We start from the raw sequence: 26,898 nt of genomic DNA, 5'->3' as shown, positions 1-26,898 counted from the left end.
CTTAAAAGGTATTTCTTCTACATTGTAAATTTCTGAAGAACAGATTTCAACAGCAGAATTGGCTCTGAGAATATGTTTTCCCATGTTCAAGAATGTAGCAATTTAAACAGCAGATCAGTGGAATTCGAGCCAGACTTATCTCAGCAGTGTTCAGCAAAAGGACAATAATCATTGAGCATTGTTCATTGTGTACAGTATCTCTTATATGTTACAGTATCTCTTATATATCTTATATGTTACCCTGATGATCACCAAAAAACTAAATTCTGTGTACAAGTTATAGACAAAGCATAAAATATACACTAGACTAACTATTATTAATGCAGTAATACAGACACATAGTATTGCATCATTCAGGGATGCTACACATGAATTTTATTCTAGAAGCTTTAAATATAAAACTTAATTGGAGTATTTCCTGTGTTCCTCTCATTTCTGTGAATCATTTTTTTCCCAGAAGTTCAGGATGTAAGTAAAATTATACCACCTGATTTTTTTTCATGCATGAACTTTTTTTCAGTCATCTCAGAATTTTTTTTTAAAGATGCAACTGTCATTTGTGCAATTTAATTATTGTTGAGTGATTATTTGGTGCATAACAACCTTTTTCTGAATTCTGTTTTGTAGTGAGATATTCAAAGATACAAGCAAATGAGAAAATAAATAGTATTTTTGTTCAGCATTTACAAGTAGACTTTGACTTGTGTACTAATTTCTTTTTGATATTACCATTGTATTACTTGAAACATCCAAAAAGAAGTGGTAACAGCTTGTATTATTTCTTACCTCACAGTCCATATGAAAAGCTGCTGTACCTTCATGTGTGCATGCATAATTGAAACAGGCAATTCAGTAGAGCTAATCTTAAAGCTTAGCAAAGTGGTAAAGAGTATCTCTATATGTTGCTGATGAAATCATTATCTTTGCAATAGCAGTGAAACACCAGGATTAATATTCTAGACTGTGGCATTCTAGCCTGCAACTCTAGCTGGGCAAACATCAGCGGAGGTCTGTGCTTTTCCTGCTAACCGTCTGCTCTTGGGGTTGCTTTTACAAGTCTCTCTGTCTAAATATGTTCTTCTCAATAGTGGTATTTTCTGTTTCTCTTGCTGTAATATTTTTGTATAAAATACACATAAATGGATAGTTTAATTAGCAGTTGAATCAAAAGTAGGTTTAAGATGTTATTTAATTTTGGTCTTGCTATCTACTTTCGTATGCTTTTGAATTGAGAAATGGCTGAAATAATTCTTATAGCAGCGTATTCCAGTCACAGACTTACATGTACACATATATGTATGTATATGTGGAAATTGCCAACAAAATGAGAGGTTCTCAAACTGTTAAAAAATTTCTACCTTACCTCTTCTCCTGTTCCAGGAGCTGCTAGACACTTTCTGCAAACTGGCATGGCCAGACTTGCACTGGTGTAAAGCAGCAGGAAGCTCTGTGTCTGTGGGGAGGTGTGTGACACCAGGTACTGTTTCACTGGTCTGCCCTTGGCACTGTTGGCCTCCCGGAGAAGGGATGGTGTGCGTGGGCACTGGGTGCTAGAGAGGGCTTTCAGTGTACAGCAGATGATCATTCTAACTGACAGGGAATTATACATGTTGGTAGCTCTTTGCACTGCCACACCTTGTGGCTGCTGAAGTATTTTCCACAGGAAAACCTGCTGTCTTCTTTCTGCCACCCAGCATGGGTTTCACTAAGAGTACCATAGGCATGTCCCTTGTGCTGTGGCTGTCCTCCTTCTCCCTGTGTGCAAGTCATGCATAAATGTCTGCATAGGTGCTGGAGGACAGATCCCACACTGCCATGAGAAGGAATTATCTGGTCAGAGAGCCTTGTGTGGATCACTGGGAAATATTAACAGCAGGAAATGAACCCATACTGCGTCACCAGAGCAATAATGCTTCTGTAAAATAGAATGGTATTTCTAGAAATAAAAACTGAAATTAAGGATCATTAGTTATTATTGCTCTTTTTATGACTTTTTTTTTTCTTTGTCATTATCGCCTGAGCCTTTAAAATAGGGTATTAGGTATAAAAACAAGCATCTGACAGCTGCCTGTTTATCGTAGTTCAGACTTTGCTAGATCCCTCCATTATCTAACCCCAGGAAGATAATTGAGTGTCTTTGCAGACAAATTAAGGCTCAACCATGCACAAAATCCCCCTATTTTGGCATACCACAATACCATCAGTGTTGGCTTGGTTTTATGTGTTTTCGAGGTTGCTGCTATGGAGCAGCACAGCTGAAGGAACCTGATTTCTGATGGGATAGAAGGAAATGTTGACTGAGTTTTACTGCAGGATGGCAAGAAAGATGTGGGTGAATACTTGTTCTGGATCTCTAGCACACTCTAGCTTGTTTTCAGTAATTTGAAATGAGTATCATGTTTTAGAGAAACACAGGCACGCTATTGTATGAAGTTGATAGTTCATGTATGCTTTTAAAATGTGTGCCACATATATATGTACATATTTTATATCCATATAAACCACAGTGTGCATGTTTATCATATCTCTGACAGATTGCTAAAATAGAAAACATCGGTCATTTAAGTGAACTGAGAGTGTTAAACCTTGCCAGAAACCTCCTAACTGTTGTAGAAAACCTGAATGGACTGAATTCACTCACAGAGCTCAACCTCCGTCATAATCAAGTCTCTGCTATAGTAAGGAGCAAAACTCTTGTCCTTCTCTTTTTTATTTTTCATTTCTTTGTTTTTGACAAAATGCACTGTAACTGTAGCTTGTTTAAACCATATCAGTGTTTCAGATTTGTGAGATCTTGTGTTTCCCCATACTGTATTACTTATGTAGTTCTGCTGCAATACTTAATTCTACAACATAGAGGTGAAACAAAAACATTCACTTTTGGTGTTATTTTCTTAGATAATGACTTACATGACCTTTAAAGGTCCCTTCCAACCCAAACTATGCTGTGATTCTACGATGACTTGTAGTGTTTCAAATCTTGAAAGCTCATGATATTTCTTTGGGAGGGGGGGGAGATATTCTGAAAAAGCTTTGTAGTTCTAACATGCAAATTTAGATACTCTTCTTCCATACAAGTTCATGTTCTAGAAACAAATCCTCTCAGTTTCTGGAGGTTAGCGAAGCTATCATGATGCCTTTTCCTGGTCTTAAAATCAAGAATCAAACACGGTTAGAAAGGAAAAAGGGGTTTTACTTCAGTATTTATTTTAAGGATCCTTAGGTGCACCACATCCAGGTGGAATGCACACCACAATGCGCACACATGATAGATTGAGTATAGCATTATAGGTCTTACTAATTAGCATATCTATCAAAGATTTCCTAATGAGAGGCTCGAGTGAGCCCTCCTCCCAGAGAAACCTTCCCCCTGGGTGGTCCTATCTTAGTTTACAAAATGTGTTCTGGAGAGAACCTTGGTGTCTGGGGCTTTCTGATCCCTAACAATGAGGCTTCTAAGATGTTTAGTCTCCTCGCTTAACAAAATAAGTCTGAGAATATAGGCTAGAAAACACTGAATACAAAAAGCTATAAAAAGGTATATAAAAGGCGTATAAAGAAAAGGCAAAAAATCATCATGGCATCATCAGACCATCTTAAGTTTCAACTTAAGAATGTTGCTGGGGCAAATGCAGAGAAAACGGGTATTGATCATAAGATTAGAGTTTTCCAATGGAAGCTTTAGCCTAGCATTTTAAGTCTTTGTATTCTAAAAATTAAGCTTTTCACTGTGCGGTTTGAGTTGTAGTTCAGGTATGGCAAGTGGATTATTCAAACAAGAGCTTTTTAAAGTAAAACAGATTTTACTTAGATGGCTACCTTTTTCTGGCCTGCATAATTCTTTTAGTTTTTGGTCTTCTGTTGCTGCTGAGCCTTTCTTTTCTTCAATTTCTGCTATTTGCCAAATAGGAATTGTTTTTACATCTCAAAAATAAGAAATTTCTGCTCACTGCTGATTCTGTCACTGTACCTTCCCCTGCATCCATGATGTTACCTAGAATTCTCTTTGCTTGTAGCCTCTGCCTTTTCAGTCCTCTCAGGTGCAACTTGTACTTCCTGCTTGCTTTCTGCTGTCTCAAGTGAAGAGTCAGCCTGAAATTTAAATAAGTGATTTACAGACTTGGACTCTGTGCTGTATCTCAGTGTTTTAGTGTTTCCTGGAAGACACAGTGTTTCAGGAGATGGTGTTCTCTTCAGGGAAGTACTGTATTTTGCTTGTTGGCCTGTGGGGGTTTTTTAACTGTTGGTGGTGGTGGTATCTTTTTGGGTTTTTACTCTGATTAAATTCTAATGAAATACAGTTTTGTGAGTGTAGATTTTTTTTGTTTGTCATTGAGTGGTAATTTTAGCAAGTACAGTACTAACTCTGTGTTTAAGTCTTGGACACATTACACTCTCTAAAACTCTAAGTAAATATGGCTCCTAAAATAAAGTCTTTTTTCCTATATTAATGATAGGTGTTGTCTTTTTCTGTGTGTACAAAGAAGTGCATGTGGTTTTTTACTTCTATTTGTTTTATTTTTTTAAATGAAAGCTACATTCCTTTTGTATGGAAATTCAGATTCTGCTGCAATAGGAAATTACTGAAAATGCAGAAATATGGAAAGAAATACATCATTCTATGGAAAGAATATCCAAGATAATTTATTTCTGGAGCACTTGAGTAGCTGAGGAAGGGGTGCTATATTTCTTTAAGATGAAGTTTAAGTGTAAATGATTGACTGTGCAGGTGGAGGAGACATTTTAATCATGATATTGTTATGGTATAGCACTTAGCTGCTAAATATTCACTCCTAAGCTCATGAAAATAATTTGTTTACTGTTCTTTAGTTACTCACTGTGACAATACTCATCGTGAATCAAGCTTTTTAAACTTGATTATTCCTTCAAATGAAAGAATCTAAACTCAATTTTTAAAAGTTTTCTATTCTAAAATAATTTATAAAATTAATCTGATTTAAATAACTTGCATTTTTTTGGTGAACATTCCTTATTTTTCACATACCTCCCTTTCACCTGCCCTAAGTGTATTATTCTTATGTAGGAAAGATGATAATCTCATTTATCAAACAAAATAAGGTTCCATACTGAACTCTCTACCCGTTGCAGTTTACTGTATTGAATAACTAAAGTTATCCAACTGGGTTGCAGTTGGTTTGAGGAATTAAATCTGCAATCATCCTTTACAATCCACTGGCCTTGGACTACCAGTTTAGGGACTGGTTTTTGTCTTTGAGCTTTTCATTACAGACTGAAAATCCTTGAATCAAAAGTAGTTATTTTTGTAAGAATAAACTGTAGATTCAAAGATGTTGGATTTACAGAGGCAGTCCTGAGGCTTTGTTTATAGCAGGAGCATCTTACAGGATTGAAGTGTATTCAGAGAGTCTGACTATTCAGGAGAATAGCAAACAGAATAAATGATTACAAAGAGTCTTGTATGGCATCAAAAGCACAGATCTATATATACTATGAGTTATGAAATATCTACTTATTTTCCATCCAGTTGTGAGTTAAGGTCTCTCTTAGGAAGATGATCTATATCTTTTTTTTGGAAGACTGACCTGCTTGTTTGCTTTGAGGTATTAAAAATTTATAGTTTTGGGTTTTGTCATCTGCAGCTTGATCTCAGACTTGGAGGAGGACTGGTCAAGGTATTCACCATCTTTTCAGGAAAGAACTCCTGCTCTCTGTCCACCTTACTGTAAGACTTTGTATTAAGACTGAAGTAGCTGGAGGCTTTTTTTTTTTTTTTTAACAATCCTACCTAGTGTTTCCTGTCACACCTATGAGACTTGCAGCATGTTTTACAGGACAGCAACACATCATGCTAGTTACAGAAATTGGTCTTGAGGGGCAATTACTTTGTATTCCCCAGTGATCAGTTGAAATCATTGCTGCTTAAGCATTACTGTGCACAACCCTTTAATGCCTGTCTTCGTGTGTGTATCCAGCTGTATCATGTGTGCCCACCCTTGGTGTCAGCACCAAGTAGCCTTAGGGACAGAGGCAATATCCCAATATAGCTCTGTTGTGAACTCAGTCTTTCCATGGTCTGATCTGGAAGGACTCAGAACAGCTCTGAACTAGGAGTTTTGCAACTGCAGACTTGATCACATAAGCCCTGCTCATCGTATCCAGCAGTGACTCTCAGCAGCTTTGTTAGCTTACATTTAGTGTTTCATTAATAGGAGCTACAGGGTTTGTTTGAGCTGCCTTTGTTTACCTGTTTGGAATGAACTGTTCCGGAATGCTATGTAGACATATCAGAAATCTGATGAAGGGAGGAAGGGTTGTAGGCTAAAATCAAGACACAGAGCTCTGATGCTCTTTTCCTTTTCCCAGGTTTGTGTCCACAGGTTTCAAGTTGGAGTATGGCCCTTGTTAGGGTAAGGAGATGCAGACTTAGACCTGAGGGGTTAGGTGTGCAGTCTGGCTTGTGAATCACTGCAGATTGTGTTGTCTGTCTGGTATGGATTTATATTTTTTAAATAAAGTTTGATCTTATTTGTTATGTTTCATCTTACTAGTATTTGAGCTATTTTCTATGTACAGGTTTTCTGCAAAGGAATTGAGTGGCAATATTTATGGTTTCTTATTCTGTAAACTCATACCGTCTTCTAAATGTTAATTGTAAAGGCTGTAAAGGTGACAGAGTCCTTCAGATCATTCTCTGACTGGAGAGTCACTGCTGTTTGGCAGTGTTAATTGCACTGCTGTAGTGCACTTCAAAAACCTTATTTCAGCAAGCTGGGGTGGGATTTTTTTGGGGGTTTTTTTTGGGTTTTTTTTTTTTTTTTTTTTTTTTTTTTAGCATGTTTATCCTGCAGCTTGAATGCTGAGACAGCACGTTGGCTTATTTCCCAAAAGCCTGTTCAGAAAGCAGCAGCAGCCGTATCCTCCTTTTCTTTAGCATCATTTGCTTTGCAAGTGATGCAGCGTGTTCTGCAGAGTGGGATCTGCACCGAAACACTCCCTTGCAGTCTGCGTTAGGGAGAGATGGGGCTGCACGTTCAACAGAAATCAATGTTGCAGCAAGGTTACAGCATTTAGAAATGAAAGCATTTCATCAGGCCAAGTAAAGGGGCTCAAAAGCCAGTTTCAGCTGCTGAATTTATACCTATCTTTTTCTTCTAGAAAGATGTGGATACTTTGCCCTGTCTCCAGCGTCTCTTCCTCAGCTTCAACAATATATCTAGGTAAGGGGAATAGTAGTTTGTTTCCTGTCAGTAATTTGAAGTATCTTACTGGAGCTGTATTTCATGAAAATTTGAATTCAAACACTGTGAGTACAGATCCTTTTTTCTTCCCTAACATATCAGATAAAAACACAATCAAGCCATTGTGTATTTTCTACTTTAAGCATAAAAATTCTTGAAAATATTTGCATTTAAATGTAGTTGTATTATGAGTATTCTACCAAGAAACATATTTTTAATTAAAGAATCATCATACTGTTTATAGTGGTCAAAATTAAAAGTGATTTTGTAAATATGTTGTTTTGCTGTTAACCTAGTTGTCTGTTAAAGCAGCATTATGCAAGGTACAAATTACATTCCATCACTGTATTTCTGGAGTTATGCAAACTGCTGAGTCAGATTCTGCTTACTATGGGTAATTATTTCATGCTTGTATTTTACTTGTCCTTGTGCTAATAAAGTCTGAAAGGTATATTCATGGTTGCCTTTTAGACCAGATGGCAGAAGCAGAATAGCTCAACTCACAAAGCTGGGCTTCTATAGTTTCAAGTAACTAAGAGCATTTTGTTATAAATAGAAATGTTTGTCTTCTGTGCTTTTCACACAAATGCATTTTTCAAGTCTGCCTTTATACTAGTGCCAGTATTTAAAACAAAAGCCAAGTGCCTGCATTATCTTCAATTTGGTATGTCCTTTTTTTAGTCCCTTGATCACCAGCAGCCTTCTTTGTTTAGAATCAAATAATTGAATGTGGGATAGGGGAAGATGCTTCGTGTTCTAATTACTGCAAATGCCATGCTATTCTTGTGGTATCTGCTTTCTCTGTAAAATGTACTTAGTAGGAGCTTTTATTGTTGTAGCTACTCAAACACTTTATATTGACCTGCATTATGTTTTTTGCAGACAGCTCCAACCTACTTGTCTGTGCTCCTTAGGTTCTTAAAGTAGAAATACAGTACATCTTAAATACTCATGGCTATAAAACATTTAAAAATAATTCAGAGATGAAGTGCAGGAGTTTTTGTTATGTTCTTCCCTTAGTTAATTTGCTAGTCTTTTTATTTTATGTTTTAAATTGGCATAGTGAAGGGAGGGGTTTGCATTTTGCTTCTATTGAATCATTTCCAGAATTGAGATTTGCCTTTTGTTTCTGGCTTTCTAAAAAAAGTCTCAGGTTGGCAGGAGCAAGGAGGGCACTGCAGTAGCTTGGCTCCCTCGCTGTCAGGGAGCATCACTGCAGTCAGGGAAATTGCTGTGTCTTTGTATGGACTTGATGCATTTTGTGTAGCTTTCTGACTGCTTTCTCATATTGTTTTTTACAAATTTGTGTTATTTTTACAGTGTTCAAAGAAGGAAAATGTTTTGGATTTTCTGTGAGGTTTTGATAGATTTCTCAAAGTTTGTGATCAGAACCTTGCTTCTGGGTACTATATCAAGTTTTTTGTCATTTATTCATTGCAGCTTTAGTTGGCCTATTGCTAGATCTAGTCTTAGCTTTCATGTAAGCTACAAATACTTATCTAGAACATATATGGAAATACATAATTGAGCTTTAATTTGCAGTTGGAATAGGTATAAAAAAATCTTAATGTTAAACAAAGGATATTTCTCTTCTATACGTTTTGTATATGCATGTAGGTAGATAGGTGGATGGATTATTTTAACTCTTTCTTTACCAGTCATTATTTTAAAACACACAAATGAAAAATTTCTTTTGATCACATTTAGCTTGGATTTTTTAAAATAATAAGCTTTTACTACATATTGAAGTTCTGAAGGCTAAAGCCCCCTTTAATTCCCAATCTAGAGTTATGTAGTAGATATGTTTTCTACTAGGGAAGTGAATAAATATGCAGGAATATTCTGTGTTCTCATGCTTGGCTTGATACTCCTTGAACTGACTGAAGAAGTTCTATGCAACCATAACACCAATGAACTGCTGTGCTCTATCTGACCATTGCTACGCCCCTTTTAAATAGTTTTGTGTGCTTTTGAGTCACTTACTCAGGTTTACTCTGTGCCATATGATAATTTGAAAATTTTTTCCTAAAACCATCTGTGTCTGTACAACTGAATTTTGGTTGACAAGCAAATTGGTGCACTAATACTCTAATTAATTTATCTGTAGGTGCATAGGAAAAAAACCTGCAAATGGAAACAAACAACAAAACTGCCAGAACTTGAATATATTTGTTACAATTTCATTGCAATATTTTATTAATGTTCATCTTTAAAAATAGCATTTTTGAGGCAATGCTTCCATGGAAAGATTTTCTTGTTCCTGTCTTTGTGTCAGTGAAAATTCTTGAGTCTTAAATTGACACATACTGACACATTGAATTAATATTTCGGTAGAAGAGTCGGGAATACCATTAAAAATTGTCACTATTTTAGGCATGAGGATCTACCGCAGGTTTAATCACTGTGTTCTTTTTACCTCGTGCTTCAGAGGAGGGCTCAGGATGCTGCTGCTTCTCTGCAGAACTTTTAGTAAAAAAGGATGTATTGGTAAGATAATGTAAGCTAAAGCTGAATTTGATGCTGATAGGAAACAAAGGAAGTCCTGTTTCTGGATTCAGCCCAAAAAATCCTAGCAGTTTCACACTGAAGGCGTTCATACCTGATGGCTGAAGGCAATATCTGTGTGTAGAACTGGTTATAAAGAAGTGGGAGAAATCCCATTTTTAATTTGTCACATGGCACAGGGAAGAGATTGCAGTAACATTTGCAAGAAAGATTTGCCACTGAGATTCAGAAAGAAAGTTATTGCTCATATTTGAACATGTGAAACCAGGGAAAACCATTTTTTATTCTTGGAAACATAATACATACTTCCGCTGTTACACTGCTCTCTGGGTCAGCATTATGTTGGCTTTTTCATTTAGTCTAGGCATATGGAATAAGTTGGATACAAACTCATGTAATTCTTGTTCTTCATTTGGTTGCTGAATTGGAAATCTGAGAGAAGCAATGTTTTTAGCTTAATAAAAACAAGAAAGTACCTTTTTTACTCAGCAAGATGAAAATTTATAAATGCATTGTTAAATGCTTGAACAAAAGCAGGTAAAGGGGAATGAAAGGTTGATGGTGGTTACATCTGTTTTCATAGGTAGTTTAGTAGTTAGAAACATGGAAAAACACAAGTTTTCTTCTTTGACTAAGTACTTTTTGAACATACAGTTCCCTCTCAGGTGTTCTTTCAGACTATAGTAAGTATGTTCCCTTCCTTCTCTATTCCAGAGCTTTTCCCCTTTGTGAAACATGCTTTTAAAAATTGATTCAAATGTGTAGAGAATGAACAATTGTCTCCCTAAATAAGCAGGTTATAACAGAAGATGAATGTTCCTGTGTCCTGTGAATGTGTATCACTGGTGCAGGCTGAGCTCCAGAATGCTCTGCTGTTTAGTAATTGCCACATTATGATATGAGGCAGGAGAAGTGGGTTTGTATCCCTTTGGCAGAGGGGAGAACTGGATGCAGGACTTGGAGCATGCACACAAGATGGAAAACTGATCTGTTCTGAAAAGATTTCCAGAAAACACTTTCTGATAATTTAGCCCAAATTTGTGACTTATTTCTGTGTTGCTGAAATTACAATTTAAGCAAAGATAATTTATGTAAGAAGAACAGGAAGGAGAGGTGGTTGTCTCCTGCAGGAGAAGGTCTTTTGGAAAGAGAATCAGACATTCCACTTGAGAAGATTGACAGAGGCAGGCTGACACAGCATCATCCAGGGCTGCTTTGTATTTCCTGAGCAGGTTAAAGGCTCCTTTGCGGTGAACAGAGGCTGGAGAGAGAGCCTTGAGACAAGGCCTCTGATTCCTGTCGAGTGGTCACCGCTGGGCTCTGTCCCAGCAGTCTGCATGCTGGGAAGCAGACAGAAGCTTGGTTGTAAAGTATGCAATCTGTTTCGGAATGTAGCACATTAAAGCTTTGCTTGGTTTAGGATTGGGATACCAGTGTGACAAGTACAGTATATAAAGTTTTCTACATGGAATTCTAAAGCTCTGGGTTTTTGTATGTGTATACAAAGATGTGAAAACAGTTTTTTGGACTACTGTTTCTTTCTAAAATTGAACTGCTAATAGGGCAGCTAAAAGCAGGATAAAGCAAGCACATCTGGTTTTAGGTCCAGAATGAATTTTCTGGCATGCTGAAGCAGTGAGAATTTCAAAGCACAGCAGTATGTGTAAGTGGAAGGTATTGAAAACACACCAGCAAGCTTTCAACTTTTCTGTCATTTCCTGAAGAAATTGTTTTTATTAAAAATCTGTAAATCATATGTAATGAAAGAAGTACTATTTGGCTAAATGTTTAGTGGTAAGTATTTGGAATAAATATATTGAATGCTTTTAAATATAATTACACTTAAAATAATTTTGAAGAACAAAAATTTTCATATTTTTCAAGCAAAATATGTTCTAGCTCAATGGAAGTTCAGATTTTGGGGGGTTTGTTCTAACATGTTTGAGCTTGCCTTCCTAACTTCTGCGTCATTTGGGAAGATTATCTTTTATCTTTAGGACATATTGAGTATGTATTTTAAGCAATATGTCATCTTGATCTTCCAAAAATGTGCTTCCATAAGCCATTTTCCAGAAAGGAAACAGGATCATAAAAAGAAGCAGAGAATAATAATCAAGCTTTAACCACATGTACAAAACAGCCAATTCTTCAGATATGTTGAGAACTTTTACTGTCTTTGTCACAATGTACACATAGCTCATTTTCCATTGGTTTTTAGTTTGTTTTCATGCACTAAGTGCAAAGGCAGTAGTATCTTCCTTTTTACTGTCACTTTTCTGCTGTGCCCTTTGAGTGTACAGTTCAGGAGCTACTTGCATGCTGCACTAGTCTCATGAAAATAGCTGTTGCAGCTTTATTCAATGACAGTCTTTGAAATGAACATCTGTACTGCATATGGTTTCTGATCACTAAGTTCAGTGTATACTTGAGGCAGACTTGACTTTTGAAGGCCTAAGGACATAAGAATAGGTGCACAGTCATACGTTTATACATTGTAAATGTGTTAGGGAGTCCTATTTATTGTCATAACTGTTCAGCTTTATTTTATTAAAATACAGTTCAATCATTTTCCATTGTTTAAAAATGCTATTTATCTGAGCTGCTTTCTTTTCACGTTTCATTTTCAATGAAAGGAACACTACAGGTTATACATCTCTAAATGCATTTTACACAAGTCAGTTATTTTTTTGTCAGGTAACCAAATCTGGTGTTTATAAGAAACCATCAAGTTAGTTTGTAGACTGAACTCAGAGCAATGGACTAACCTGTTTTGAAGATGATATGACGCTTTTGTAATTGTTTTGCTTCCAATATTAATAATGATGCGAACGCCTATGATCATTCTGTGATATTTGTGGTTGGCTTTTTTTCCTTGTATTTTCCAGGTTTTTCAAGCTGCCTTTGATGGCAAATACACCTTGTATTATATTTTTTGAATATGAATGTCTATGTATCATATATTAGCAGGGGGTTAGATTAAATACTCCCATAGTTCTCCTTATTCTGCATCTCTTTTTACCTGTATGTAAAGGGACTAAAAAGTTTAACAGCAGCAGCTGCTAGCATTTCAGAATACTCGTATTTATCATACACAGTATTGATGGGTGGAAGTGCTTCAGTACACTTAAATATTTATGTTCTGTCTTTAAGAAATAAAATCTTCCATCTCAAAATTATTCCTACTCTATGACATTAAAACTTTAAACTCTTTTGGTTACAGTTTTGAGGATATTCTGTGCCTTGCTGATTCCTCATCTTTGTCAGATATCACCCTTGATGGCAATCCAATAGCTCAGGAGACATGGTACAAACACACTGTTCTCCATCATATGATGCAGCTCCGACAGCTAGATATGAAGAGAATCACAGTAAGAAATTTCTGTTTTCATCAAACTTAATAGATACTTAAAATCAGAAGTAAAATGTAGGGTTTTCTGTGTACATGTGTATATTAAAAATAAAATATTTTTTCTTAATTTAGTATGGAACTGAATGGTGTATAGACATTACAATTTTTAAAACTTTAACCCTCTTCTTTAGTTCAGTATAAAGTAAGGGTTTTCTTTTTTACTTAATTCAATGTGTTTATTTTGAAGTGCTAAAACTTAAGCAGCAAGTGCTGTATGTTCAGCTGCTGTGACATGAGAGAGCCTGCAAATCTTTTGGTTAAAATTTTCCTAACAGTCTTTGCTGATTTGTTGTATAGCTGAGAAGGAACAGAGTATTTCTTCCAAAGGAATGGTCTGTTTGCCCTAAAATTGCTGTAATTGGTATCTTTTATTTAGGAATTTAATTGGTTTCTTTAATCTGCCTCCCCAGGGAAATCTGGTGATCACACAGTTTGTGTGTGTGTCTGTATTTCTCCCTTTCTAACCTTCTCTCCCTGATCATTTCTGTTTCTGCTGCTCAAGTCCAAGTAACCTTGATACGGGAGAGAGGACTTGCAGACAGCTCAGTCTCCTACAGGGTTCTTGAAAATTCACTCCGGAGGATGAAGGACAATCACCAGGGTCTTAACCATAATGCCACCTATTTTCTCTTTTAATATAGGAGTAGTCTTGCTAGTTCTGTGCCTACTCAAAAGTGGTATGTAAGCATGATTTCTTACCGGAGGAATCTGTCCAGCAGGAAGCAACAGTGTTAGTGTTAACTTTTTTGACCAAATGCTGATACATATACATTCTTTTAAATGCTCATTTGCATTGTACAAAGGCTGTAATGCATTGTAAGTTGTAGCTGATGCTTTGTCATAGAGCCAATTAGGATGAAAAATATAACATGTATGTGGAAAACATTTAATTTTAAAAAGAGAGTGCTTTGGGACATGAGAGTTTTGCTCCTGGTATTGAAAATATTAAATACTTGTTTGTTCACAGATATTCTAAGCATCAGGGTTTTTTATATTTTGTGTCTTTATACTGACTTCCTACTTGCTAATTGCTTTGCTTTTAAAAACTTGTTTTATCAGTATTATTTCAGAAACTTGGGTTACATAAAGAAAGTGTCTCTCCATCTTTACCCTTGTCAAGAGGGGCTAGATGCTGGTAGAAATATCAGTGATGGGAGAAGCTGTAGAAAGAGCTCAAACTCCTCTTTAGACCCAATGGGATCTGTATGGGGGAAAGGCTGTCAGAAATGCACAGCCATGGGAAGAACTTAATCTGCGTTTTCACCTTGTTAAACATCAGAGAATCAACCACAAAGACAAAAAGTCATAGAAAACCAGTTGTGCTGCTCATAAACCTACTTGTAAAAATAATGTGTTTTACACTCTTTATTTGCCTTCTGTTTCTTGAGCCTTTTAACATTTTTCTCCATGTAGAGGGTGCTATATGTTTTCTCTAATAAAAACTGTTACCCAGATAATAGTATGACTTAAGAAACTGGGATTTAAAGAAAAATAACAAGTGTCACGGGATTTGTGGTAAAATTAAAGAGCTGGCAATCCCAAATCCACCTATTCTGCCTAGGACTGTAACATGCTGTTGCCATCAGCTGTAAGAGTAGATCTAACCTGGTGGGGGAGTGGACATGCAGAATTGAGTATGTGATTTGCTGTCTTAATTAGTGTAAGAAACGAAACTAAACTCTTAATTACATTTATAGGATCTTTTCTTCATCAGCCTTAAGAGCATTTAGGGCATTTTGAACTTTAACATTGCTTTATCTTGTAAAAAACTTGAGAGTTGGATTTTTTTCTGACTAGGAATTCTTCACTACAACTTGGTCAGAGCTTTAGTGCTCAAGAACTGAGTTTTATGCAATTGTTAATTCTGCTTTTAACTTTTCTTTTACCAAAAGATATTTTCAAAAATTTGTATGAGACTTGGAAGCTTCATTCGTGTTTGGTTTCAAGAAGACAGACACTCTTTGGTGCCAGGCTTTTTCCATAGGATTCCCTGGAGAAGGGGAACCCTGGGGCAAAAATTTGGTGGTAACTATCTCTGTCATAGGGAACTATTCAGAAACAGAGAGCTGCCATGAAAACCAAAGACACTGTACTTGGAATAAAACATTTGTGCTTTGTAATTGTTCTAATACTGTTTAAGTTGGGATACATGTGCCTTTCTGCAAGGGATTCTATTATGAGAACTCTTACACTCTGACTTGTGTGGAAGCTGATGTTTTCTTAGGCTACCTCATTCCTTTTGAACGTAAGATTCAAGCTCTCAAACCACTGAGGCACGGACCCAGTGGTGGTGAAATCAGTGGAGGTTAAGGACCTGTAATGAGCTTCACTTGTTCATTGTCCAAACAAGATGATTTTCAGGTGAAAACCCAAACACTTTGTGTTGTGTATCTAAAACATCACCTCAACGGAAATCTTTTGCTTTCTTGACCTTTGGTAGCTCAGTCTAAAGGCTTAAAAACTGGGCAGGAGGCTGAATTACTATGGCTGGACAGCCTCCTGTTCGTCACTTGTGTTCCTGTCAGTAACTCACACCTTTACCTCACCTTAGCTGCAAGGTATGGATGAATGGCTCCATGGAATGGGCTTGTGTGGTGCCTTAGAGCAGGCTGAGGTTGCATTTGTGATTATTTACCTTGGTTAATTTGCCATAATGGTTGTTTTTCTGTGCACTGAAGCTTTTTCACCCTGTTTTGTAGTTGGAATTTTTTCAAAAGTGGGCCTGCCCAGTGGTTCTTTCAGTTTAGCTGGGAGCTATTTCTTTACTTCCACTCTTTTGTAATAGTAAGCAGATATTGTTGGGAGATATGTAATAAAATATTTAAATATGATTGAAATGTGTACATATTCCTTACTAAGGAGTTATATAACCAGGAATATTTGCTATCCATCACTTCAAACATACTTCCTCAATTTGCTAAGTGTATATGTATTCCTATATATGTGTGTAAATACGATATATAGTGCAAATTTTTGTAAAGTTGCCAGATTGAAAGACCAGCTGTGTCTTTTTAGAAGTAAAACTTTGCTTTTCATTGAGGTTTTATATGTTTTAGAAGCTTGAAGTAGGAGAGCTGTGTTTGGTTTTGATTATTTGCTTAGACATTTCATTGCTGATCAGGGAGTAAGTTCTACTGCTTTATCCAGAATAGAATTCATTGCTATATTCCATCACCACCATAAAGTGTTCTGAGGGTTTTTTGGGGGGGAGGGATCCCGAATTATTTTTTCTTTCCACAGGAAAATAAGACACTTAAGCGTGACTTTGTGTGACTTAAATCGTGTCATTTGTTGAAAAAAAAAAACTTGTTTGAAGAATAGCAATGCAGTAGTCAGGAGGAATACATGCATTCCTGTGGAAGGTATCTTTTCAGCTTTATACCGGCTAGCGCTTGTATTTCAATGCCTTAGAAAGCCTCGAGCAGCCTTGAGAGGTAGCAAGGGCGATCTAGAACTTTAGTAGCTCTAGAATCGGTACCTGAATCAGCTGCAGAGCAAATACCATCAGCAGAAGCAAAGAGGGAGAAATATAGCTCCCTGCTCGCTCAATTCCCTGCAGTTAGAAGCTTTCAAATGAGACAGACGACCAGAGATGTTTACAGGAAAGTAGCTGAGCTGAGAGAGGGCGTTTGCCTCCCCTCGACCATCTTTATTAGGAGAAGGGGAAAGGGGAGGACTGGGGGCGGACCCGGGGTGAGCGGCCAATCAGACACTGCTGAAGAGTCTGAGTTACATTTGGCTTTGCCCGCGCTTGGAACAAAGGAGCTCAGAGCACATGTCTTTGGGAGGGGGGAGGGGAATTTCGGAACAGGCAGCAACACATTCCACTGCGGTCTTTTCCGAATCCTCTGAGATTTTGCTGGAGGTTTCCCCTTGGAAGTCTGTCAGTGATCGGCGCTGCTGCAGGAGCGCGCGGGTGGCGGCAGGGGGCGCCATCGGCACGGGAAAGCCCTCACGGAGACCGGCGGGAACAACCCCCTGGGAAAGCGTCCCCGCCTCGTCCAGCGAGGAGCGGCCTAGGGGCGGAACCCAGCTGTGGACAAAACCAGAATAACGAGGGGAAACGAATGATACAGGGAGAGAGCTCCAACTCTTCCGAAATCCTTTCTTAAAGAGAAGGGATTATAGTAAAAATAAATAGTGGAAAGGTTATGTAGGGTTTTGTTTCCTATAACTTTTTTGGTACTCTGGGGGATTTTTTGTGGGTTTCTGGGGAACGTGTTTTCTAAGATTGCTTGCATGTGTTGTGTAAGATTAATCAAGAAATGTACATGGATTTGATTTCCATAAAAAGTAGATCTGAGCCTTGATCTTTATTCAGGGGTTTTTTTCTATCACTCTGCCTTTTATAAATACTGAGTAAAACAAGGATGTTGTATTCTATTTTTTGGCTGAGCTAACTTCTTTTAGAAAAGGGTTAGTGTTTTTTGAATGTCTGTAATTACGACAAACTCTTGATCAAGGAAAAAAGTCTTATTCAGTTAATACTCTTGTAGAATGTAATTTGCATTAGTTGATTTTGATCTTTGTGTGATGACTGTGTTGGTAGGGAAGGTGCAGGACTGACTTCAGTGGGAGCAGTAGACCCTCCTGCATGGAAGTCAGTGTTGTAAGGTACATGTCTGGACTGGATTAAGGGAAAGCTTTGAGAAGGAAGATAGAGTAAGAAGAGATTTGTAGAAGCGGAGAGAAAACTGATTTAGGGAACTTTATGGATTATTTCCTTAAAGTTTGGGGAAAAACTACAGCAAGTTGTTTTGAAAATAATAAAATTAATGAAGGCTAATTTTCTATTAATGCAATTTTGTTATCTAGTTCTCACCTCCCCCCAGTGTGAAACACAACACCAGCTCAGTTAGTTTGAAACTGAGTCTCTGATGAATGGCCAGATGTTTTCTGCCAAATAGAATGGATAATCTCTTCTTCCTCTTCCTTGGTGGTAAAACTAGCTTACATTTCTCTTCTTTCTGCATACCAATTTCATATAATCAGACTTCTAGGGAGGGAAAAAAAGTCCCTTAATTTAAGACTTATAAACATACTTTGTTATTTGATATGTTCAATGTGTTGAAAAGTCTTTAGAGAAGGTGAAGACAAAAACATAGTAAAAAAATGTTTCTTTAGGAAGCTAGTTTAAAAGCATAGGTACATAGTCAAATGAAGAGATTTAATTAAAAAATAAAAATTCCCTGAAACAAATCTAACCTGGTTTCTAAAGAAAGATATCATTAATGTAGTTTGCTAGTGTTTATCTTTTAAGATTTGTGATTTTTACACAAAACACTAACACTATAATATAATACATAATTGAGATAAACAGCTATAATGAGAATAATGTTTGTAGTTCTTTAAGTTCTGAATCATATCTTGAAGAACAGCACATTTTTATTTTGCATTATTAATGATAACATTCGTATTTGTGACATATTACCTGCATGGGGTTTATTTCATGATTTATACAGCCTGCCCCTGAACCCTCCCATTCAGGTGTTGGGCTTCATTGTGTGGTATTTTGTTGCAGTGGCATCTAGAAGGCCTTCTGTATCTGTGTGTGCTTTTATTTTGTTATTCTGTTACTGGTGATCTTCCTTTAACATGCACTGGTGACCTATTGAGGTCCTTCTAACCTGGATTATGCTGTAATTCCATGACACTAGCCCCTTGGAAATACCCTGTTTAGGAATAGCCTTAGAGCCCAGTAGCAGAGAAGGCTGCCAACAGAACTTCACCAGTGAAAGGCTACAAGTTCCTTTGAGAATAAGAAAAAAAAAAATATTTAGGGGCTTTCCAGTTAGTGTTCCAAGGGAATTCTTGCATACGGTTGGGTTAGAGAAGCTTACTCTGTCCAAAGCCTCAGGCCTTACTGTGCATTGAGGTACTCCTCTTTTTTAATGTATGATATTAGGGTAAAGTCATGGAGGAACAATTTGAAAATCTGTTGTTTAACCCCTTTTCAGACTGATGCCAAAATCCATGGTGTGTCAGTGGGTTGCAGGGGGACTGTACACAGATCAGAGTAAGTCTGCTACATGCACTGAACTTCTTATGCTTTGGAAATTGTTTTCTTAAAAATGTAATGGCCATGCTAAGTGTGAAGTTCCTGTTTTATTTTGTCTTCCAGTAAGCACTCACCCATGTTCTTAGGGGTTCTTGCAATGTTCTAAACATAGCATGTTTTATTTATGTAGAAATTTTGACATGTCAATATGTCTTAATTGCTGATGGTAATTTCTGTCCATTTTTGTTTGTTAATTTTGTTAACTTATAACTTTTCCAGAAAATGTAAAGGTTTGGACAGGAGCTTTCTATTTTGAGGAAATGATAACGCTTTTCATATGTTCTGAGAAGGCACTTCAACAGAAATGCCCAAATGGCATGTGAAGTAAATCAAAATAAGTTAAAGTATGCTTCCCAAATATTTGTGTTGGAAGGACTCTACGCTTTTTACTTCATAGTGAACATTTCTTTTGTTACTTGGAAAATATATGTTCTAAAAATACTGTGCTGTGAGAATGTTTAGACTTCTGTAAACAAGGAGCATCCAACCTAATATGGGTATATTGCAGTATCACATTGCTGTACCAGGAAAATGAAGCAACTTCACTTTCATTGTTCAGGAATCAATGAGTTTCTTCTTCAGACTTCATGACTAGGCAGTAAAATTGATGAGACATAATGCTAATGGAATAGCTAATTTTGAAAGTGTTCTTTTGTTCTCAAGTTGCTGATTGAGAAAAGCCAGTCCCTGGAAACAGTTTATAATGAAGAAAATTAAACCTGGATTATGATTCAAGCATAAATAGAACCCAGCTTTTTTTCTCTGTGGCTTTTTCCAACAACAAAAACAACAACAACAAAAAAAATCCTGCTAGTTGCAAAAACTACTACAAAGATACAAAGATGTATTGCACTGTCATATCTAAAAATATTTCTCACTGTCATACTCACCATGTGCTTTATACTTTTTCAAAGACTCCTAAAATACTACTTTTAACTAGCTTTATCTTCAGCATTTATATCTCAGTAGTTATCTATTCTGTTTTTCTTGATTTGTTTATAATTAATAATTTTATTGGGTTTTTTATTTAGATAAAAATTCTAAAATTGTGTTAAAATGAAAATTTACATTTCAACTACCAACACAAGAATATAATTTATCAATAATACTTTTCAGAACCAGCTTAATTCCTCCCTTTAGGAATTTGTTTTTCTCTTTTTCATCCAGGAAGAAGAAAGACGTATGGCATCTATTGCAGCAAGGAAAGAGGAAGAAAGGAAGCGTGAAAGCCATAAACAGACCTTGCTTAAGGTATTTTCTATGGCTGTTCTAAGGTTACTGTTAACCAGTTTACAGCAATAATTTATATCCAAATTTCTTTGCTGCAGATGTTATATATCCCAATATGCCTCTATCTATTTTTACAACTTCAACAGTGCACTCCATGACTGAAACTCTGTTCAGTTAAATATGCAGGGTACACTTTAGCAGAAAGCCCACATTGAACATGATTGTGATACATGTCAGTGGATGGCAAACTTCATTTACATAAATCCAGACTGAAGTAAAGGACTTCTTCAGTGCTTTCACATGCCTTGGTCTCCCCTTTTCAGGTGAACACTCTGACTGCAGCCATGCAGGGTGTTCTGAAGTAGCTTTTCCTTCATTCTTTCCTGTTGAAGTGGTTCCTTTCTGTGGATAGAGTGAAGAGGCCCTGAGGCCACAGCCAGACTCCAGCTGTTGTCTCTGTCAGCAGAACTCTTATCTATCTTATCTTCCAGCCCAGCTGGCCTGGTTGGTACTGACATACACGAGACAGAAGTGGCCCACCAGGGAAGACCCAGGGTGCCCTCCAGAATGCTTTTCATGGGGCTGCTAACTACATGAGCTGTGCTGCTAATAGGAGACCAAAGTTCAAGAATCTAAGAGTATCTACATTCCATTTACTGTGTGAAGGTCACCATTTGTCTCCAAATTGTTTTTCTTTGGAAAAAAAAGTGCCTAAAATTTTTTGTCAGCCAGTAATGCCTATACAAATAATCTCTTTCAATTTGAAAGTCAAGCAAACAAAAAATGTTCACGTCCATTTAAGTTTCTTAGGTAAAATCATGTTTTCTGAAGGGGATTAGACTGAAAGTAGTTGCAGGAGACTGTAAGAAGTGGGGGGTGGTTTTGGGGTTCTTTAAGCAGTGTTGGGGTTTGGTTTTGGTATTTCTTCTTTCCCTCTAAAATATTGATGTATTTAAAGTCTCTTCAGATTTGAAGTGTTGGTGCCAGTTCTTAGTAGCAGAAGAAGTGGAAAATTAGTGAATAATTTTCACGCACGGCATTGTCTCATGCTGTTGTAGTTCATGTTCTTAACCATTGATGTAATGTTTCTTTGTAGCAGAGGGATTGTTTGTCTTGGTGGCCTAGATTTTGTGTTGCTTTTTGCTAGTGGAAAATTCCCTTAGAAAAAAGAATAGTTTTAAAGCCTAGTGCCATCATTATTCAATTTCAACATTACATTGTAGACTTTCATTTAATCAAAGTATATTTCTTTTCTTCAGATAGTTAAGTGGCATAACAGTCAAATACCAGTATTTTTTGTATGATTTGATGATTTTGTAGATCTTTCCTTTGTAAATGGGTTCTTACATTTCAGGCTTTTTTCCTGTTCCACACATCTGAATTGAAGGAACAAATATGCTCACAGATACAATGTCCAGCAAAAAAAATTGTGAACTATAGGTTTCTTCATAGTTAAATCTGAAGAAAATATTTAGAGAACTGTGTTCTGCAATTTTTTTTTACTGTCACATTTCTCCAACATTTCTTACACTATATGAAGTGTAAATGAAATTATAGGCACTCGTTCCGTAGCAAACGTTTGCTGTTTTCCTGTATGCACTGCATTGAAAATGTTAATTTCAGCAATGTCATCTCTTCTTTTTCCCTTGCTGATACTTGTCTGCCCAAACAGCAGAATTTCTTCATCTCTTTTTCCAAACTAATTTTTTATTGCTTCCAACCCACTCTTCTGGGAAAGTTTGAGATGTACTTTGAAACGTATAGAGAATGTCATTCCTTTCCGACAGTGGTTGAACTTAATATTTACTGGAACAAGGGAAAGTTACTGCTAGCTGAATCTCCACCCTTGTAAAATTTGCTTTTTTGTAAAATGAATTCATGGAGGTTTTTGAAGTTCTGTAGGATTCCAGCAGCCCACAGCTGAGGGCTAACAAAGCAGTAGAGCTGTACAGTAATTGAGGTTGAGACCTTCACCCTCAAGAACAAACAGAATTTTCTAAAGGTTGTTCTGATAAAAAACACATACGATTCCAACTTCCCCCCCTTTCTGTGACATGGAGCTTAGTCATCATGGAAATCTGTAGGTGTTGAGCAATTAGTGCTGTCTAACCAGTGAGCATCATCATAACTCCCTGGGCAAATGGAACATGAAATAGTTTTGAGCTCTTTAAAATGGAAAAACTTTCAGAAGTAGCAGTTTCCATGTCCTAAGTAGCTTAACTTTGTGCTTTTGTAAGTTGTGGATTTATTATATTACTTTTCTTGTTTCTTTATTGCAAATTTTGTGAAATTGTTTGCTGGAAGTCATGCAAAATAGCACTAGAATGATGCATTGATTTTAATGCATAACCACCAACCACTAGTATAGTTACTACAATTTGAAACATTTAAAATGTTTTGATTAAGCCACATGATTCAGAACAAACAAATGTGTTAATCCTGCCCTGTCATGACTTATGATGACTTGTGTATCTTGTTTCAGGAAAAGAAGCGGTTAACAATTGGTAACATTGCTCGGCAGTGGGAGATCCAGCAGAACCGAATTGCTCTTGAGGCTTCTTTAAACAAAGATAAAGAAAATGAACCCTGCCAGATCAATGGGAGTGCTGCATATGTATTTCCTGAAGAAAGCAGGTATTTTATTGGGTAACACTTTTACCCATTCATGTCTTAAGGTCCAGGTTACTACTTCTCATCTCTGAGATCTTGCTGTATTTCATTATCAAAAGTATTACATATGCAAATCAACTCTGAAAAGATGGTTTACTCTGCTTTTGACCATTAGTAATAAGTAACATGTTTAAAAAGAAATATAAGCAACTCATTGCCTAAAGAAGTGCAAGCTAAATTATTATGTGATTTTGCTAAATAAAGGACAACTTCATGTTTATAAGAAATGTTAAATACGAATTCCTGAGCCTTCTTGAGGCTGTTCATTTCCTTAACAATTTAGATTGTTGACTTCAGTTTAAATGAACAAAATTAAGAATGTATGAGCATTATGAAGATTTGTAACCTCTTTGTGTATCAAGAGGTTTCACAGTAGTATTCATGCTCTTAGTTTGGACTGCAGCGTCTTTTATTGGACTGCTTTCACACCCGTGCTATTTTAACAGTAGCAGTACCAGACTTAGTTTTATTCTCAAGCTAATTTTAGTATTCTTGGTTTAATATATACTATTTTTGCTTATTTGCATCTAAAAAGGTGGCTATGTGGCCAGAACCCACTGCAGAACTTAATGAACAATGTATTACTTAGATTGACTAAAACCAAAGTAGCACTTCAACCTTGGTTAGCTCAGGCAAATGCCTGAAAAAATAGTCTGCACCAATTCAACAGCAAGTATAGCTTCCTGCTGTCCCTGGTGAATGCTGGAAATGCCAGGGATGCTCATGAAGTCTTTGTCTCTCACAAGGGGAACCCATCTGAGTTTCAGTCTATTATCGGCTAGAACTAGTTCTTATCTCCAGTCAAGTGCTACATCTTTTGAAACATTTTTTCCTTAGTATTTTTAAATTGCCATCGTCTTTTCTATACTTGTGCTTCCAAAGCTTTCCGTTGAATGCATTTAGCCACTGCTTTCTTGCCTGCTTGGTTTCTTTGCTATTTAATTCAGTGTTGGTAATCCTCCCCCATGACCAAGTCAATGTAGCTATAGTAGTATGATTGTTGTTCTGTTAATGAAAAAATTCCCATTGCTTCAGAAATGATGCTGTTTTGATATACGTGTTTTATCATAGTGAAGAATTCCAAGATGAGCTCCTAAGCAATAAAATTGCAGGTGAAATTCAGCATAGATAAGTAATTAGAGCTTCACATATGAAGTGGTGGGTTCTCAACATTTTCAGTTGAGTGAAATTTTAGAGTTCTGATTGTTATTGTCAAGAGAACATCAGTCAAGTGATTGCTACTAGTCAAAATACATTAAAAAGACTAGGAATATGGTAAAGAATAAAATAATAACAATCATTACTTAATTTTCTAAACCTGTAATTTGTGCTCATCTTGAGTTCTATGTATACTTTATGTCCAGTAGGAAAAAAAGAGACCAGAGTTCGCAAATACCTGGATTTATTGCTTAATTTTAAAATTGCTCTTGTGATTTGGAAAGATCACATTATTTTAAAGAAATGCTTCAGTTACTGCTCATGTCATAACTTTTACATTTCATATAGCAAACAGAATGTGAAGGGGACGTTGCTTAAATAAATACATTGTTTGAAGATGTGTTTAATTGTTTGAAATTGCATTTAGATATCTAAAGCAACATGAAACACGCTAGGTTAGCATTCTGAGCTAAAATTTTTAAGCCGATTATTAAATATGAATGGACTCTTTATTTAATTTGACCCCATCACCAACTCAAATACACCCCAGAGTCTTTTTGCTGAAGAAGTAGAACATATACCATGTTACTTGATGGAAAAAGGGTTTCCCAGCCTTTAGTGTATTTGAACCAGATGGGGTACTGAAAATGAATGAATGCTTAGAAATGCCATTGTATTTGACAGTTGAAATTTGGTAAAAGAAAGGACTGTTATTCAGTAGAGTGATGATATTATTTCAAAATAATCTCATTTATATCACTATATTTTTATTTCCTCTACAGATCTCTTGATACAATCCTGAGCAGCGCAGTACAAGGCTTGTCTGTTCTGGAGTCTCATTTAGTGGAAGTGGAAGGAGACACTCTTGGCTTGTATGGTGCTGGGGCACTGGAGTGTCTGGATCGAAACTGGAGTGTTCAAACAGCTGCCATTATTGCCACAGTTTCCTTTATGTTCATAGAATTTGATGAAATTGTTCAAGTGTTAGTAAAACTGAAGACAAAGTTTCCTAACTGTGTGGTGAGTATGCCTCATGTTTCAGCCCTGAACAGCTATGGAATATGTGTTCTTGAATAAAACCTCTACTTTGGCATAGCCCCCCAACTGAGTGCTTTCATGTAAATAGATACAGTTATGAATTGCGTATTTTCTTGTGTTATAATGCTAACCTTGATCCTTAAAAATCAATAATTTAAATTTAGATTTCTTTTCAGCCTGATTTTTATTTCTTTTAATTCCTTTGACCTACCTAATTAAGTTGCAAAGCTTGTGTGTAAATACAGTATTATGGTTCCATACTGCTGTTATGGATCCATGGTATCAGGAAGACTTCATTTGTGTTGTGAGTTCAAAGATCAAATTGCTGATAGGATTAAAAGACGAAGATTAGAAGGCAGAGCTAACTAAATCAGTACGGTTCTTGAAGTTCCTCACTTCCTGATGAAGAAAAGCAACATAAATGAGAAGTCTCTTCAGTATATCTCTTTCTTTTTTTTCTTGGACATTCAAATCAGTCATTTTGATGCAAATATTAACATAGAGATAACAAACATAAACAACTCTTAGCTCAGACTGATTGGCTCTTGAGCTCCCTGCTGCTTCTAGAGATTTTGAGTATAACAAAACTTAATGGTTTAATTGAGATTGATAAATCTGTGGGGAGCTTAAGACAAATTTATCTGTCTTAGTGAAACAATTGTTTCCCTGTGGGTGGGGAAAAATTTGTGGGCGATAGCAGAATCCCAACTAAATTTTTGTCTTCATCATCAATTTTTCCTCCTTCCTCTTTCCACAATAATGCTACTATGTAGCATACACCATGCTCATAGGAGCATTAGTGTAGGGCAGGGTATGAGTTAGGCCAGCACCCTGTGCCCAATAAAAGTCTGAATATTTTAAAAGCATATATTGTACTTATATATTGTACTTATATGTGTAGATGTTGCAGGTGCTTTACTTGCAGAAGTAAAAGTAAACATTGTTTAAGTAGTATCATTGCTTTATGTAACACTGAAAATATTCCCGCTCTAAGTAAAGAGTTTATACGTTGCTTGGGGCTTGTAATGTTGACATCTCTTAGTATATGGAATACAGCAGTTGGTTGATTGATGTGTTTTGCTACAGAGACCTCAAATGAAATGAGCTCAGTTGCTTCATCAGACACATGACTGTTACAGTTTGAAAATTGAGTGGCACAGAATAGGAATCACTGTGTTCACTCTATTGTTTCCTTATTTAATTTATTGGGGTTTGACTTTTTTTAGCACCTGAAGTTTAAGGAGACAAATCTTGTGACGCTGCAGCAGTTCAGTGCATTGGCTGAGATGCATCGCATGGAACAGCTGACAGTTGATCCTCAGGGAAATCCGGTTGTCAACTTCGCTTTGTGGAAGTACTATGTTCTGTTCAGACTGAACCATTTTAATCTACAGAAGATAAATGGAGTGAAGGTAGGATGGTGTTGCTCTTTCTTATAATTGGTCTTAGAGGATGAATAAGTGTTGTTTTTAAAAGAGCAGATGAATTCCTAATAAAATGAGCACAACCCTGTCAGTGTCTTCTCAATATTAAGGGGGAAAAGATTTAAATAGACTTCAACATGTAATTTGTTGTGCAATTAATATTAAAATTAATATTATTCAATACAA

At 36.5% G+C, this 26,898-nt stretch overlaps 1 protein-coding gene across 4 annotated transcripts in view; it reads left to right on the top strand.

Moving 5' to 3' along the window:
- LRRC49 (leucine rich repeat containing 49) overlaps nt 1-26,898 on the top strand; it is a 42,459-nt gene that overhangs the window by 7,921 nt on the left and 7,640 nt on the right. For 2 of the 4 annotated variants that reach the window (XM_010390817.3, XM_010390818.3), the window contains 7 exons: nt 2,535-2,678; nt 7,138-7,199; nt 12,946-13,093; nt 20,360-20,443; nt 22,905-23,056; nt 25,033-25,270; nt 26,515-26,700. In XM_010390817.3, coding sequence (XP_010389119.2) covers nt 2,535-2,678; nt 7,138-7,199; nt 12,946-13,093; nt 20,360-20,443; nt 22,905-23,056; nt 25,033-25,270; nt 26,515-26,700 — 1,014 coding nt within the window. Of the gene's footprint in view, nt 1-2,534; nt 2,679-6,345; nt 6,390-7,137; nt 7,200-12,945; nt 13,094-20,359; nt 20,444-22,904; nt 23,057-25,032; nt 25,271-26,514; nt 26,701-26,898 lie in introns of those variants that run through there. The other 2 variants (XM_039558005.1, XM_010390819.3) reach the window with 2 other exon arrangements.

Source organism: Corvus cornix, chromosome 10 (assembly GCF_000738735.6).
Source record: "Corvus cornix cornix isolate S_Up_H32 chromosome 10, ASM73873v5, whole genome shotgun sequence".
Taxonomy (NCBI): domain Eukaryota; kingdom Metazoa; phylum Chordata; class Aves; order Passeriformes; family Corvidae; genus Corvus; species Corvus cornix.
Note: the sequence above shows the minus strand (reverse complement) of the source record. Positions and strands in the feature narration are given on the sequence as shown.